This window comes from Maylandia zebra, linkage group LG3 (assembly GCF_041146795.1).
Source record: "Maylandia zebra isolate NMK-2024a linkage group LG3, Mzebra_GT3a, whole genome shotgun sequence".
Taxonomy (NCBI): domain Eukaryota; kingdom Metazoa; phylum Chordata; class Actinopteri; order Cichliformes; family Cichlidae; genus Maylandia; species Maylandia zebra.
The window spans coordinates 37,122,625-37,137,826 of record NC_135169.1 but is presented as its reverse complement, the minus strand read 5'-3'; the positions used below and the strand labels follow the sequence as shown (position 1 = coordinate 37,137,826).

The 15,202-nt window shown below is 41.2% G+C and overlaps 3 protein-coding genes across 5 annotated transcripts in view; 2 read left to right on the top strand and 1 right to left on the bottom strand.

The window, feature by feature from the left end:
* Positions 1-1,090: 1,090 nt before the first annotated feature.
* On the top strand, positions 1,091-6,119 carry LOC101478715 (uncharacterized). The gene is made up of 17 exons (XM_014409162.3): positions 1,091-1,274; positions 1,363-1,418; positions 1,496-1,582; positions 1,708-1,835; positions 1,920-2,057; positions 2,734-2,802; positions 2,874-3,044; positions 3,116-3,212; positions 3,292-3,500; positions 4,037-4,396; positions 4,554-4,674; positions 4,746-4,951; positions 5,043-5,160; positions 5,235-5,407; positions 5,483-5,574; positions 5,660-5,778; positions 5,878-6,119. The coding sequence occupies exons 1-17, from the start codon at positions 1,258-1,260 to the stop codon at positions 6,018-6,020; spliced, it is 2,304 nt and encodes a 767-aa protein (XP_014264648.3). The 5' UTR covers positions 1,091-1,257; the 3' UTR covers positions 6,021-6,119.
* Positions 6,120-7,989: 1,870 nt separating this feature from the next.
* Positions 7,990-14,321, top strand: LOC101467221 (uncharacterized). 3 transcript variants are annotated; one of them, XM_076881796.1, is made up of 4 exons: positions 7,990-8,370; positions 11,861-12,024; positions 12,109-12,197; positions 13,246-14,321. In XM_076881796.1, exons 1-4 carry the CDS (start codon positions 8,204-8,206, stop codon positions 13,897-13,899), a joined length of 1,074 nt encoding a protein of 357 aa, XP_076737911.1. In that variant the 5' UTR covers positions 7,990-8,203; the 3' UTR covers positions 13,900-14,321. The 3 variants fall into 3 exon arrangements, with proteins under 3 accessions (XP_076737911.1, XP_012777746.3, XP_012777747.3); XM_012922292.4 differs by lacking the exon at positions 7,990-8,370 and adding an exon at positions 11,090-11,220; XM_012922293.4 differs by lacking the exon at positions 7,990-8,370 and adding an exon at positions 11,693-11,817 and having other exon boundaries at positions 11,907-12,024.
* Positions 14,040-15,202, bottom strand: part of arhgef15b (Rho guanine nucleotide exchange factor 15b) — a 24,640-nt gene continuing 23,477 nt past the window's right edge. The window contains exon 16 of the mRNA XM_004562755.3: positions 14,040-15,026. Coding sequence (XP_004562812.3) covers positions 14,857-15,026 — 170 coding nt within the window. The 3' untranslated portion in view covers positions 14,040-14,856. The remainder of the gene's footprint in view (positions 15,027-15,202) is intronic.

The window sequence follows — 15,202 nt, the reverse complement described above, 5'->3', positions numbered from 1 at the left end:
ACTGCTGGTTTACATATGGTTCCTGCTATTTAAAAGTAGAATGGGAGGCAGAGCCTTCAGCTGTCAGGCCCCTCTTGTGAGGATTCTGGAGACAGACACCCTCTCTGCTTTTAAGATTAGGTTCCAAGGTGTATAGTTAGGGTTGGATTGGGTGGCTCAGGATTCCCCCTTAGTTATGTTGCAATAGGCATTGGCTCTCGAGGGCTTCCCATGATGCACTAAATGTTTATTCTTCACTTGCCTTTTTTTTTTTCCAATCCAAATTTTGCATGTATACCATCCGTTTTATTTTTGTTGCACAGATTTAGTAGACTAGACTTTTTATCGAGGGGTGGAACCTAACAACCATACGATCTACTTCTGAAACACTTCATTGCATATTTATTACATTACAGCAGGGGTCCCCAATCCCAGTCCGCGAGGGCCGGTGTCCCTGCAGGATTTAGATCTCACCCTGGGCCAACACACCTAAATCACATGATTAGTTCATTACCAGTCCTCTGGAGAACTTCAAGACATGTTGAGAAGGTAATTTGTCCATGTAAATCAGCTGTGATGGATCAAGGACACATCTAAAACCTGCAGGGACACCGGCCCTCGTGTACTGGGATTGGGGACCCCTGCATTACAATGTGAAAAAATGTGGTGCAGTTCCTCCCTTGTCCACCAGAGGGTGCTGCAAGAACCTTACTCCAATCCTGTGATTGAACTTCAACTTGTGATCCACTGAGGATTTCAACAAGATTTGAAAATGAAATCCAAAAAAAGAAATATAAGATCCAGACATATGCACAAATGACTGCAGATTTATGCTTCAGTGCACTTTAAAGTATTTATCAATGGGAATATCACAGTTTGAAATTGCACACACATACAGAAGGGCCAAACATTAAGCTCAAGAACCTTTGCAACTTTATCAGTAGCACCTAAAGTGCACTGGAAACCCTGCGTCAGGCTAGGGAAGAAGCCTGAAGCTTATCAGTACTTATATTCTGGTAGTGTCACTGGCCAATCAGAGGCTCTCAGAGTTACACTCACAGGTGCAGCCTTTGAATAATCAACTCATCTTTAAATCACTTGCAGCTGATGCTAAAAGTGAACTTTTAATTTCAGGGGTCAAACGCAACTGAGCTCACACAGACTACTGCTGCTGTGGTTTGGATATCCCAAACGCGTGATTCACTTGAGCTTGTGTTGGTTAGAAGTGTAGTTTGCTAGCTCTCAGGCTGGCTTTAGACCCTGCCAACATCAGAGGGTATGGCATTTAAGTTTAGGTAAGCTGCCTTAGTGGGAAATCATCAAGTTTATTTATGAAGTTAATTTCCAGTTAGGTTTTCTGTCACATGTCCCTTTGTGTTGCAGTGTGGCCTTTCTCCTCTCCGTGTGCTCAGCTGCAATTTGTGATCTCATCACGGATGGTAACATGCATGTGATTAGGGAGTGTGATTTTAAAAATGCTGGTAATCTGTACTTAAAACTTGCTTTGTTCATGCAGGAGTTCATATGGAGTGTCGTGAGCGTTATTTTATGATAGCTGTTGATCTCTCCTTCACTGGAAAGGAACTTCGCTTTGAGGCTGTGGGTAAGTTCCCCTTAAAAGCTTCCCTTCTGCATTGGAGCTTTTTTTTTTTTTTTTTAAAAGCTTCTTTCGTCTGATAATTCTGGCCACTACGGAGCTGCATGACTGAGGTTCTTCTTTTTGTAAAGATCGGACAGGAGTGTATGCCATCACTGAACAGTATGCTGCAAAGTGTGGCTATACCGTGAGTGCTCTCCCTCTCCTGGGCCACGTGGAGCTCAGAGCTTCTTATTTCAGCTGCCACACTGACAACAAAGTATGTGCAAGCAGTCAAATAAGCAGAAATGTGCTGCTGCGTAAAGAGAAGGCTTTGATAAATTTTCTCTTCTGTGTATTTCAGGATGATATGTTCTCCTTTAATTTTAACTTGATCGCTACACATAAGGGAAAGAAGGCCAGCTATGCACTGAACAAGACCTGCACTTTATCTCTCCAATGGTCTCACAGAGAGGTTACCTGTGAGATGAACTACATGGAGGTAAATTTGGATTTTTTTTTTTTTTTTTTTTAAATGTAGTCAGTAATTTTTTGAGGCTTTTTTTTTTAAAATAGAGGACAAAATGAATACTGAACTGATAAATATACATGAATCTATATTTGCATATCCCTAAAAAAAAACATGTGTTCTTATAATTAATCAATTAAAAATACACAGCAGCAGGTTTGCATTTTTCCCCCCTCTGAGAATGAGTTGCAGTCACTAAAGACATACACATGAAGGACAATGCCACCCACACCGTAATAAAATGTCACAATCTTCCTCACCTTCTGAACTGAAGTCAGAACTTTTAAAATAAGGTGCTTCACTGACTTGTATCAGGCTAGTTTTGCAGTCTGTGTGAGTAAAGGTGGCTGCTTCTCACTTGGCATTGATAGCTGAGGTATGCAGTGGACTGATGGCATTCCACAGAAAGTGGCAAACTGGATGTGTGGATCTGCATCCCAGCTGGCAGTGGCCTTTATGGATTACATGTAATGTTTTTGATCTCTTGGCTGACTAAAACATGTCTGTTCTATAGCAGCCACCGTAGCTAGGATTATACACTTGAATAGGAAGAGGGTAAGAAAACAGAATGTGGTTGACTGCAGTCTGCACTCACTCATAATCTAGTGGTGAAAATCTTACACCCTGTAATTTGGTGAATTCTGTGCAGGTGTCTGTGAGGAGTGATGTTACCTGTCCGATTGTCCCAATCAGACACAACAAGAATGCAGTCAGAGCTGTAAGTCTTACACTCGTGTAAATCTCTCACTCAGGAAGCAAACTGTCTTAAGACTTGTACATTTCCTCCAGGTACGCAGCACCACTTCTTCAGACTGGCAGGTGACTTTTCAAAGACCGGAGGAGCAGATGCCGTCCATGAATGTGTCACAAGCACGGAAGCGGGGCTATACGTTTGACTCAAGGGATGGAAGACTTCTGTTTCGAACGCCCTATGGACAACCCGACTCACTGAGCACTGAGGTAAACCACAGATTCAGAATCTGCATTTGAACCATTGACGCAAAGCAAGGCTTACATGCGTTTCTCTGCAGGTGGAGGATGTTCCAGTGGAGGCAGTGTATGCAACTGTGTTCTCCAGACAAAACTGGGTTGTCCTTATGGTCGACCTCTTGGCTGCTTGCTCCATGTGTCAGTATCTGCCTTTATGTCATTTTAGTGACTTTCTGCTTAGGATCAGGTGGACTTGCAATGTTGTTCCTCTTAACAGATGAAGGTTACTTTGATGACGGGGGCTATATGATGTGGAAGACTCCAGAGGCGCTGTACCCGAGTGTCGGTGGCACACAGATCAGGATTGGACTGAACGGGGATGCCATGGAGCAGCTAATTGCAGAGAAGAGGGGTTACATTGTTGAGAAGCACAAAGGCACAGTCCATATCGGCATCCCTTATAATGCTGAAGGAGGACACAGGAAGGTCAGAGGATGGATATTTAATCTGAGGATCATACAAATTTTGCAGTGCATGTTAAGTGTGGCTTTTGGATTGCTCTGAGGCTGCTTGTTAAAATGTTCAATTGATGCACAGGGATGGCTCGTTTAAGCATTTAATAACTTGAATAATTCTCCAAACTAGGGAAAAACTGGAGAGCTCGGCACAACCCCATTTGTTGTAACTGTGTGCATTCTGTAATCTTGCCTTTTGAAAGACGGGAAGTAGGCCAGCGATGACTCCCGCTTTAGAAAGCAGATTGCAAACAGGTGATATTCCTGAATAATGTTCAGTTTAATCACAGATGAGCTGATGAGCGGATTCATTGCAACATTTCGGAGTGACTGCAATCCAAGCCAGAACAGAGATTGTTATCCTATTTTTACTCGAGATGTTGGTCTTTGTGGCCATGTGACTAATTTATCTTGTATTACATCCTCTGTGAAACATATTTCAGTCAGACTAGCAGTTTATCTAATGGTAAAGATTGAAGTCATGCAAACTGCATGTTTGTCTTTCAGAGCTTTGTTATTGGGAGCCTCTATGAGTTTTATGCCTTCGACCTCTCCGTGGAGCAGATCTCAGTAGATCGTGACTATGTCGATACCATGCTCCAGTTTCGCAGGACTCTGGTCACTCCCCTGTTGCCCTGCACGGTTTTCACTCGTAATCAAACAGTCCTTGAAGAACAGATGTTCACCATCTATCTCGGCGATGTTCCTGAAGATGTCATGTTAGTTTCTATCCAGTTGAATGAACGAGACTTTACGTTGCCATTTACAAATACGAGCACCTACAAAGTCACTGAAGTTCTTCACCCCAACGGCACCCATGGCTACACACTGAAGGTGCTGTTCCACGACCCTGTTGTCAAACAGAAGGTAACCCTGCCACCACCACGCCCTTGTGAAAACGATGACTCTTTGATTTTGTTTTGATATAAACACTTGTTGCCTATGTTTGAAATAAATATTATTAATATTCACAACATGATGGCTTAAATCCTGCTCATCTTAGTGAATTTGTTTTCTTTCATAGTTCTTTATAGAAGATGCAGTTCTTCAGTTTATGCTGGATATTAACTACACGCTGGCTGTGCTACCTGGAAACGACTCTTATTACCACTTGGCATCCATTGTGGCACTGTTCACAGATGTCTGTAAGTTATTTGATAATTTACTCAATATTGGCAAAAGCTTTAAGAATGGTTAACAAGCTTGTATCCGACAGCACCTCCAGCCTTTGACGCGGTCTGCTCGGAGTCCGGGATACGCTTCAAGCTGAACCGTCAGCCTTTTGACTACTTGTGGGAGTTAACCATCGGGTTAGACGTGCTAACCTCAGACCTGGCAGACCGGCGTGGCTACATCTTCAGTAATGACAGCCAGAGTCTGCAGCTTGATGTGCCACTTGCCACTCATGGGTATAAATACCAGGTAGACGAGGGAAATGCTGTTGGCATGATCAGTTTGTTCTTAATAGGCTTGAATTGTGTTTAAATGTAGAAGTGCTGCATGTGTTTGGCAGGACGTCACTTTGAAGGGATTCTCAGGAACTTTTGAGATCCTTGTGAGAGTTCGTGAAACATCAGAAGTCCAGACATCCACAGTTAAGACCTGCCTGTTCAATCCCAAAGAATTCATCAGTAAGTGCATCCAAGCTTTATTATCGCAGATGGTCTCAGTTACCCATCATGCTAAAATGCATCTGTTTATGCAGTGTGTTCGACTGATGGGATGATGACTGTGGTGGCAAACCTGCCTCCGGTAGTCTCAGGTGGAGGGAGAACATTAAGAATGAGCCTCATGGACAACTCCTGTGGGCCTAAAGATATGAATGGCACCAGGGCCCTCTTTTCTTTTCCAGTCAACAGCTGTGGATTCATATTTGAGGTAAAAGCTGAGTTTACTGATTTGTGGCATCCTCTCCCTGTGCTGCTTTGCCCTCACTTTGTACTTTTTCTTCAGCTTGGAAAGGATTACGTGACTTATCAAAATGAGATCTTCTACAACAAGAATGACCAGAATATGGACTTGGTTTCTAGTGATGCCACTGAGAGGTATGAATCTCAAAACTTTCCTGTTCATTTTTCTTTCCCCCACCTGCATCGATCCATGACATTGAAGGCTGTCCTTGTCTCCCAGGGTGATCGTGCAGTGTACATATCCTCTATCTAGTCTCCATCAACTCTTTACAATGTACAGATTTGTGTCTGACACAGTTGGAGTTGGTAAAATCATCCGCACAGTGCAGCCCACAGCAGGTACAGTAACTTATTCACCTGCTGGAAATTATGCTTTTTTTTTTTTTTTTTTTTTTTTTTTTTTTTTCAAAATCTAATTTATTTTTTATCTGTTTCTAGGATTGCAACGTCCCACCAGAAAGCCCACTGCTGCACTTCAAAGCACCCCAAGACACACACAACCTGTTGTGTTTGTACCTGGTGTTCGTCCATCTGCTCGATACTTTCGAGTTTCTAGGGTTCACAATCTTGCAGGTGGCTAACTGATAAATATCACTTTTTGGTGATCCCCTTTCAGGAGCTTAAAGTCACAAAGTTGTATTTTAAATAGGACAACTGCATTAAAGCTGACTTTGAAATTATTTGTCTCGTAGAGCTTTACTACTGTGTACTTGGCATTATTTTTTACTGTTTCTGACACAGGATGTAAGAGTGTCGAGATTTCATTGTAAGGAACTCATGGCCATAAAAAAGGGGTAGAAATGACTAATTATGGCTCTCCAACGTTTAATTTTTTTTTTCTTACCCTAAATATTCAGGAAAACTTGAATCTTGGTCTAAATATATTAAAGAGTGAGAAGCTTGGGAAAGAGTAGAATGCACAGGTAGTGAACTTACAGACTAGTACACTTCAGCGAGAAGTGTACCTCAGTCAGCCAGTCACATGAAAGCATTTGGACATGTAAACAAGGTCAGCATGATAGTTTAAACTGAGCAACAGAATGAGGACAGGTGATTTAAATTCATTTGAACATGGCATGGTGCTGGTCTGCTTCAGAAACTGCTGATTTATTGGGATTGTATCACACAACTATCCGTAGGGTTTAAGCGACTGGTATTAAAGAGAATTCAGTGAGAAGCAGGGTTCTCTCGCTGAAAGTCTCAGAGGAGAGAGGTCGGACTGCTTCAAGTTGATAAGAAGGCATCAATAATTCTAGTAACCATCAGTTACAACCAAGGTATGTAGAGGAGTGTCTCTAAATGCACAAGTCCAACCTTGAAGCAGAACTGGTGTCAAGCCAGCCTCCAATTCGAGACTTGCAGTCAAGCCAGCCTCCAGTTTGTTTTACGTTCCCTGTGTATTCAAAGTATTACGGGAATGGATGTGGAAACCGGATTTCAAAATAAAAGCCAACTTCGAGTGAATTAACATATGTTAAGAACATAATAACATATAATTTAGGCTTTTTTTTTTTTTTTAAACAAACTCTAATGTTAGATCTATATGACACAGCCTTGTACCCTAATTGTGCCCTGTCACTATCAAGGCCATCTTATTTTGGATTTCAAAGTAAAAGCCCTGTGAATCTTCATTTTTGAACTACTCTTTCAATGACTTAATAATGCTCTTAAAAGCAAAAGTCGTATTTCCAAATACTATTTGAACTTTATATCAACACTTTCCAACCAGTCTTTTTCACAGTGATACCATATCAATATCAAGTCAGTCTGATTTTGCCTTTCATAGTAATGGCCCTTTGCAATTGCCGATATTTGACTTAATCTTCTAACGATTCAAAATGCTCTAAAATGAAAAATTCTTGTTTCCACAGGGTAATTCCACCTTAGATCAACAGTATACAGCACCACAGTGATACCATATCAATATCAAGTCATTCTGATTATGCCTTCCAAAATAAAAGCCTTTTCAAATTGTCCACAATTGACCTACCTTTCAGTGATTTCAAAATGCTCTAAAATGGAAAATTCCTGTTTCCACAGGGTAATTCCACCTCAGATCAACAGTATACAACCCCACAGTGATACCATATCAATATCAAGTCATTCTGATTTTGCTTTCCAAAATAAAAGCCTTTTCAAATTGCCCATATACGACCTACTCTTTTAACGATTTCAAAATGCTCTTAAATGAAAAATTCATGTTTCAACAGGACAATTCCACTTTAGATCAACAGTATACAACCCCACAGAGATACGATGTTAAGATCAAGTCACTCTGATTTTGCCTTCCAAAATAAAAGTATTTTCAAATTGCCCGTAGACGACGTACTCTTTTAACGATTTCAAAATGCTCTTAAATTGAAAGATGCTGTTTCCACAGGATAATTCCACTTTAGATCAACAGTATCCAACCCGACAGTAAAACCATGTAAATTTCATGTTGGTCTGATTTCGCCTTTCAAATTAATGGCCCGTCGAATTTGTCCATATGTGATATACTCTTTCAATTATTTCAGAATGTTTTAAAAATGTCGGCAGCACGGTGGCACGGTGGTTAGCACTGTTGCCGCACAGCAAGAAGGTCCTGAGTTCAATTCCACCATCAGGCCGGGGTCTTTCTGTGTGGAGTTTGCATGTTCTCCCCGTGTTTGCGTGGGTTCTCTCCGGGTACTCCGGCTTCCTCCCACCGTCCAAAGACATGCAGCTTGTGGGGATAGGTTAATTGATTAATCCAAATTGTCACTAGGTGTGAATGTGAGTGTGAATGGTTGTCTGTCCCTATGTGTTAGCCCTGCGACAGACTGGCGACCTGTCCAGGGTGTACCCCGCCTTTCGCCCTATGACAGCTGGGATAGGCTCCAGCGCCCCCCGCGACCCTGAAAAGGATAAGCGGAAGCGAATGGATGGATGGATGGATGAAATCACTGAAAGGTAGGTCAATTGTGGACAATTTGAAAAGGCTTTTACTGTGGAAGGCAAAATCAGAATGACTTGATATTGATATGGTATCACTGTGGGGCTGTATACTGTTGATCTAAAGTGGAATTACCCTGTGGAAACAGGAATTTTCCATTTTAGAGCATTTTGAAATTGTTCCAGGATCAAGTCAGATATGGGCAGTTTGAAAATGCTTTTATTTTTGAAAGCAAAATCAGAATGACTTGATATTGATATGGTAACATCGTGAGGTTGTATACTGTTGACCTAAAGTGAAATTATCCTGTGGAAACAGCAAAATTCTGTTTAAGAACATTTTGAAATTGTTAAAAAAGTAGGTCGTATATGCTCAATTTGAAAGGGCATTTATTTTGGAAGGCATAATCAGAATGTCTTGATATTGATATGGTATCACTGTGGGGCTGTATACTGTTGATCTAAAGTGGAATTATCCTGTGGAAACAGGAATTTTCCATTTTAGAGCATTTTGAAATCACTGAAAGGTAGGTCAATTATGGACAATTTAAAAAGTCTTTTATTTTGGAAGGCATAATCAGAATGACTTGATATTGATATGGTAACATCGTGAGGTTGTATACTGTTGACCTAAAGTGAAATTATCCTGTGGAAACAGCAAAATTCTGTTTAAGAGCATTTTGAAATCGTTAAAAAAGTAGGTCGTATATGCTCAATTTGAAAGGGCATTTATTTTGGAAGGCATAATCAGAATGACTTGGTATTGATATGGTATCACTGTGGGGCTGTATACTGTTGATCTAAAGTGGAATTACCCTGTGGAAACAGGAATTTTCCATTTTAGAGCATTTTGAAATTGTTCCAGGATCAAGTCAGATATGGGCAGTTTGAAAATGCTTTTATTTTTGAAAGCAAAATCAGAATGACTTGATATTGATATGGTAACATCGTGAGGTTGTATACTGTTGACCTAAAGTGAAATTATCCTGTGGAAACAGCAAAATTCTGTTTAAGAACATTTTGAAATTGTTAAAAAAGTAGGTCGTATATGCTCAATTTGAAAGGGCATTTATTTTGGAAGGCATAATCAGAATGTCTTGATATTGATATGGTATCACTGTGGGGCTGTATACTGTTGATCTAAAGTGGAATTATCCTGTGGAAACAGGAATTTTCCATTTTAGAGCATTTTGAAATCACTGAAAGGTAGGTCAATTATGGACAATTTAAAAAGTCTTTTATTTTGGAAGGCATAATCAGAATGACTTGATATTGATATGGTAACATCGTGAGGTTGTATACTGTTGACCTAAAGTGAAATTATCCTGTGGAAACAGCAAAATTCTGTTTAAGAGCATTTTGAAATCGTTAAAAAAGTAGGTCGTATATGCTCAATTTGAAAGGGCATTTATTTTGGAAGGCATAATCAGAATGACTTGGTATTGATATGGTATCACTGTGGGGCTGTATACTGTTGATCTAAAGTGGAATTATCCTGTGGAAACAGGAATTTTCCATTTTAGAGCATTTTGAAATCACTGAAAGGTAGGTCAATTATGGACAATTTAAAAAGTCTTTTATTTTGGAAGGCATAATCAGAATGACTTGATATTAATATGGTATCACTGTGGGGCTGTATACTGTTGATCTGGAGTGGAATTACCCTGTGGAAACAGGAAATTTCCATTTTAGAGCATTTTGAAATCACTGAAAGTTAGGTCAATTATGGACAATTTAAAAATGCTTTTATTTGGGAAGGCATAATCAGAGTGACTTGATATTGATATGGTATCACTGTGGGGTTGTATACTGTTGATCTAAGGTGGAATTACCCTGTGGAAACAGGAATTGCCATTTTAGAGCATTTTGAAATTGTTCCAGGAGCAAGTCAGATATGGGCAGTTTGAAAATGCTTTTATTTTTGAAAGCAAAATCAGAATGTCTTGATATTGATATGGTAACATCGTGAGGTTGTATACTGTTGATCTGGAGTGGAATTACCCTGTGGAAACAGGAAATTTCCATTTTAGAGCATTTTGAAATCACTGAAAGGTAGGTCAATTATGGACAATTTAAAAAGTCTTTTATTTTGGAAGGCATAATCAGAATGACTTGATATTGATATGGTATCACTGTGGGGCTGTATACTGTTGATCTAAGGTGGAATTACCCTGTGGAAACAAGAATTTTTCATTTTAGAACATTTTGAATCGTTAGAAGATTAAATCAAATATCGGCAATTTCAAAGGGCCATTACTATGAAAGGCAAAATCAGACTGACTTGATATTGATATGGTATCACTGTGAAAAAGACTGTGGTTGGAAAGTGTTGATATAAAGTTCAAATAGTATTTGGAAATACGACTTTTGCTTTTAAGAGCATTATTAAGTCATTGAAAGAGTAGTTCAAAAATGAAGATTCACAGGGCTTTTACTTTGAAATCCAAAATAAGATGGCCTTGATAGTGACAGGGCACAATTAGGGTACAAGGCTGTGTCATATAGATCTAACATTAGAGTTTGTAAAAAAAAAAAAGAAGCCTAAATTATATGTTATTATGTTCTTAACATATCTGTTAATTCACTCGAAGTTGGCTTTTATTTTGAAATCCGGTTTCCACATCCATTCCCGTAATACTTTGAATACACAGGGAACGTAAAACAAACTGGAGGCTGGCTTGACTGCAAGTCTCGAATTGGAGGCTGGCTTGACACAAGTGAAGCAGATGGGGTGCACAGGTGTGGATCTAGAGAAATTTTCCCGAACATAGCGTGGAAATCAAATGGGGTAGCAAAATCAAAGCCGTGTTTTTACACATGCTGGTGTTACATCCCTGTAATCTGCTGTGTGTGTGTATACCAAATGCAGTAAGTATACACGTTTCATAGAAATGGTCTATAACTTTATTTTCTTTAGCCCAGATAATTAAACATTTCAGTTACATAAAACATGTGAATTTTGATTTATGCACCGTATAGCCTTCATAATAAAGAAGAATGTAGCCCACTAAGTATAAAATCCAGGAAGCTACACAACATGGGGTGGTCCATTTGTGAACCTAATAAAGCGACTCATGCGTTTATATTGCAAAAAAGCCTGACATTTTTTGGAACTCTAAACTATCTAAGAGGACGTCGGCCTGATTAATTGCTGTAAGTCATGCACTGCATGGTTTCTTGTACCATTTGATTAAAAATGTGAATTTAATCACTTTATTAGAGACATTGACTTTTTTTTTCTCCGGATCATTTTTTAATTTTAATTTTTACAAATATGAATAAGAGCATGACCGGAAATACATATATGCAGTCACACTGCGTTTCATACGTCAGTCAGCAGGTGTCGCTACCCCGACTTCTTTTAACGGAGCATAAACAAGTTTATGAGTAGTTAGTAGTTAGATGCTACCCTTACCTCTCGAGCAACACAGCTGAACCACCATGAACAGCGAGGAGCATTTATCGGTGAGTGACATCACTCTTTAGCTCACTTGGACTGCATGCGCAGGTCCTGCGGGTCAGCGGTGGTGATTTCATCGTCCGTCCTCCATCAGACACCCAGGAAGACGGTCCTGCCCCCTCTGTCCAACAGGACCCTGTACCACCCCTCCTTCCTGCCGCTGTACAGGGCCGCAGGCCTCCCACGCCACAGTCAAGAAAACGCTCAAACAGGTGAGTCACTTTTACCTAAACCGGCTCAAGGGGAGCTTCATCCAGCTGCTCAACCTCTGAGAGGACTCCCTGATTTCTCCCCAGCTCACCCCACCACGCCCGCAGAGTTCTTTTACACTGACCCCACCATGTGCTGTGGCAGGAGGATCCCCAATAGACTCAGTGGGTTAAAGGTGAGTGAGAGACCATTTCATAATTGCACCAACAAAACACACTGTTGTGGAGAAGCTCCATTTTTCATACTCATTCATTTTCTAAGGATTAGTTCCTGCATGCCCAAATAAAGACTTGTATGGCTTTCCAGGGGCCAGAGTCCCACACAACAATACCACAGCTTAAGTATAACTAAATGCTCTGTCAGAGTCTGTCATCAAGACTTCACTCTCAGATAACTTTGAAAAATATTGTTGGTCTTTTGTAAACTACATTTTGCCTCCACCTCTGTTTACCCATCGTCCTCTACTCAATGCATCCACAAACTGAAGTACCATCCTGTGGAAATTAACTTATCATATAAATCAGATTTCATAATCGCTGTGTGGTTACAGGAAAGAGTCCAGTGTGTCAGCGTTTTAATAACAGTGTTCATTTAGGCCACATAGAAAAATGCACACATCAAACGCTTCATGATAATTGTGTTTTCTTTTAGTTGCTCTTTGAGTCGTTCAGTCAGTTTTTGTGCTGGTGTATTGTGATGCGACTGCATGACAGGCTTCCACCATGTTTTACAAATGGCTGTAGACACTTATTGTCGTACCTCTCACCTCGCATTATTAACAATTTGAACTGAAAGTTTCACATTGGATTCATCCCTCCATCAGTGCAGTTCTTCCGTTTTATCCGTTTCTCTTCATTATGAATGGCTTCTTGACAGCCAGCCTTCCACTTAGGCCATTTCTGATGATGCTTCAGTGAACAGTAGATGTGTGTTATGTCTTTGTTGGATGTTTATCGCCTGATTCTTAAAGACACGAGGTTCAGATATTGTTCATCTGCTGTAGATAGTTTTTTCAGGCCTGACTCTTGCTATTTCATGCTCCACTTGCTAATTTTCCAGGGTGTCCTCTCTTTTAAGGACACCCTGGTGCCAAAATACTATTTGATGCCTGTCCGAGTTATCACTACTTGATTCAGTGAAAGGTGCAAAAGGAATGGGAACAAATGATGTGTTGTTTTTGGAGCGACACACAGCTGTTCTTTCTTTCATCTCATTTCTCTCAGGTATTTGATTGCTTGCAGCTCAACACGCCACGACCCATCATGTCCGCCTGCCTGGCCCCACCAAACCGCCCAGACCCATTCAGATCAGGACCACACCCCACTAGAGATCTGGGTAGCCCCACTTGGAGAACACAAACCATTCACCCTCAGGTGCAGCCAAGGCAGGTTGTCCTCCAGCTTACACAGGAAGAGGACCAGGCCGTTACTAACCTGCTGAAACTGCACTACCAAATGGACGATGACTCAAACCTCAGTCATCCTTGTGCCAAGGATGGTGAGGAGGGGTACAAACCTGCTCGTGGTGCACTGATAGAGGGAACGGTTTGGTCAGATGCAGAGCTTGAAGTCGCTGACACTCTCTCGAGTCAATTAAAACTAAATTATGTTGACTTGTTGAAGGCCCAAAACCGAAATGAAACAGCAAACACTCCTCCCGGTCCTCTGCTATGCCCAAGCCCTCAAACACACCAGGAAGCTGAAGCTCCACTTGCATTAGGAAGTAGCGCCGTTCCCCTGAAGACATCCCCAGTGATCAAGAGCAAAGTGAGTGTCTTTGAAGGGTTTATGGAAGCAAAGGAACAGAGGCTCTCAGATTTGGAGGGCGATGCCGTGGACGTGCTCCTGAGCCTTATGGATGTTGATATCACACAGTGACTGCTCAATATTTATGTTCTCGGCTCTTGTGTTTGAGCATTGTATTTGCACTTTACCCAGTTTTGGATTTTGCACAGGTTCCTCTGACAGACGAGAACTTTATAATGTTCAGTAAACGTTACCGAGAAACAAAGAGCCAGTTAAAAAGACAAAAGGTTTTATTAAAATATGTCCTGAAGGAGAATCACCCTGTTGTAATTTACAACATACTATACAGACCGGACCCCATTTCCTGATGCCCTGCAGGGGGAGCTACAGCACCACTCCACAGTGGTGGACAAGCTAACAAGCTAGTCAAAAGCACAACTACTAAAAACATAAAAAACAAAGTTCAAGCACAGTTTGCACATGCTGAAAGCATAAACCCCGTACTTCACAATTGTGTACTTCTGTTTTCAATTAAAAGGCACTTCCTGATTTTATGTCTGTTTTCTAGTGAAATTTTAAAACGTTAACATCTTTCAGCTGAGATGCATTTGGGGGTTTTTGTGGGTTTTTTTTAAGACTCCTTCTGTTCTCTAATCCGGCAAACCAAGTGTCACATAGCACTAAAAAACAGGGCATTGTTTGTGTATTGACAACTAAATGTTTCCAGCCAACACCCAGCTCCTGTCTGAGCGTACGAGCGTTTGAACAATGCCACGAATGACTGGCATGTGAGTTTGGCACAGCAGTCTGTGAAGAGGTGTTGGCGTGGGGCTGCACGGAAAACAGGAAGAGGTGGATCCTTGCAGTTAGGGAGATATGTAAGCTAATCCTCTGCTGTCACATACTTTCTGTTTCTTCTGCTGAAGTAGCACATGCTGCAGCAGCTCGAGTGTGTGTCCGCCGTCTCGTCGTGGTCGCCCTTCTGCTTTTACCTTTCGTTTCCTGTTTGCTAGAAACTGGCAGCTCACGTGGCACAGTCCCTGAGTAACTGTCTTTCTCAAAAGTGTCCACGTCATTTACTGTAAACATCTACTGAAGCGTGCGGGTCTTGCTGTTTGCAACCAAAGTCGCTGCTTGCATGACTCTGTAGCGCTCCCGGAGGTTCCTCCTCCTCACGTGTTCGTTTGTGATCTCGATGACATTCGCTACGGGGAACCAGCCCTTCTGACCGTCCGACAGGCGGGTTCCTTCGTACAAGCCTATTCGGGGGGGAGGGAGAAAAAAAAAAAGAGAGGGGAGGAGAGTGGGGAGAGGACAAACAAGGGAAGGGGGAGATATTGGCGGTTTCTGCGTCGTTCATGCAAGAAAGTCAAAGCAAATAAACTGCTAAAGCGAGGGTTGGAGGATGGAGGCATATAAACAAGCAGAGTCCAGG

Bases quoted from the DNA above. Each gene is read 5' to 3' on its own strand.
- LOC101478715 (XM_014409162.3), top strand. The intron at 4,952-5,042 runs GTAGACGAGGGA...TGTGTTTGGCAG, and splicing joins CTCATGGGTATAAATACCAG to GACGTCACTTTGAAGGGATT. The intron at 5,408-5,482 runs GTAAAAGCTGAG...CTTTTTCTTCAG, and splicing joins GCTGTGGATTCATATTTGAG to CTTGGAAAGGATTACGTGAC.
- LOC101467221 (XM_076881796.1), top strand. From the start codon at position 8,204: ATGGTTGTCTGTCCCTATGTGTTAGCCCTGCGACAGACTGGCGACCTG. The intron at 8,371-11,860 runs GTAGGTCAATTG...CTGCATGCGCAG, and splicing joins ATGGATGAAATCACTGAAAG to GTCCTGCGGGTCAGCGGTGG. The intron at 12,198-13,245 runs GTGAGTGAGAGA...CATTTCTCTCAG, and splicing joins ATAGACTCAGTGGGTTAAAG to GTATTTGATTGCTTGCAGCT.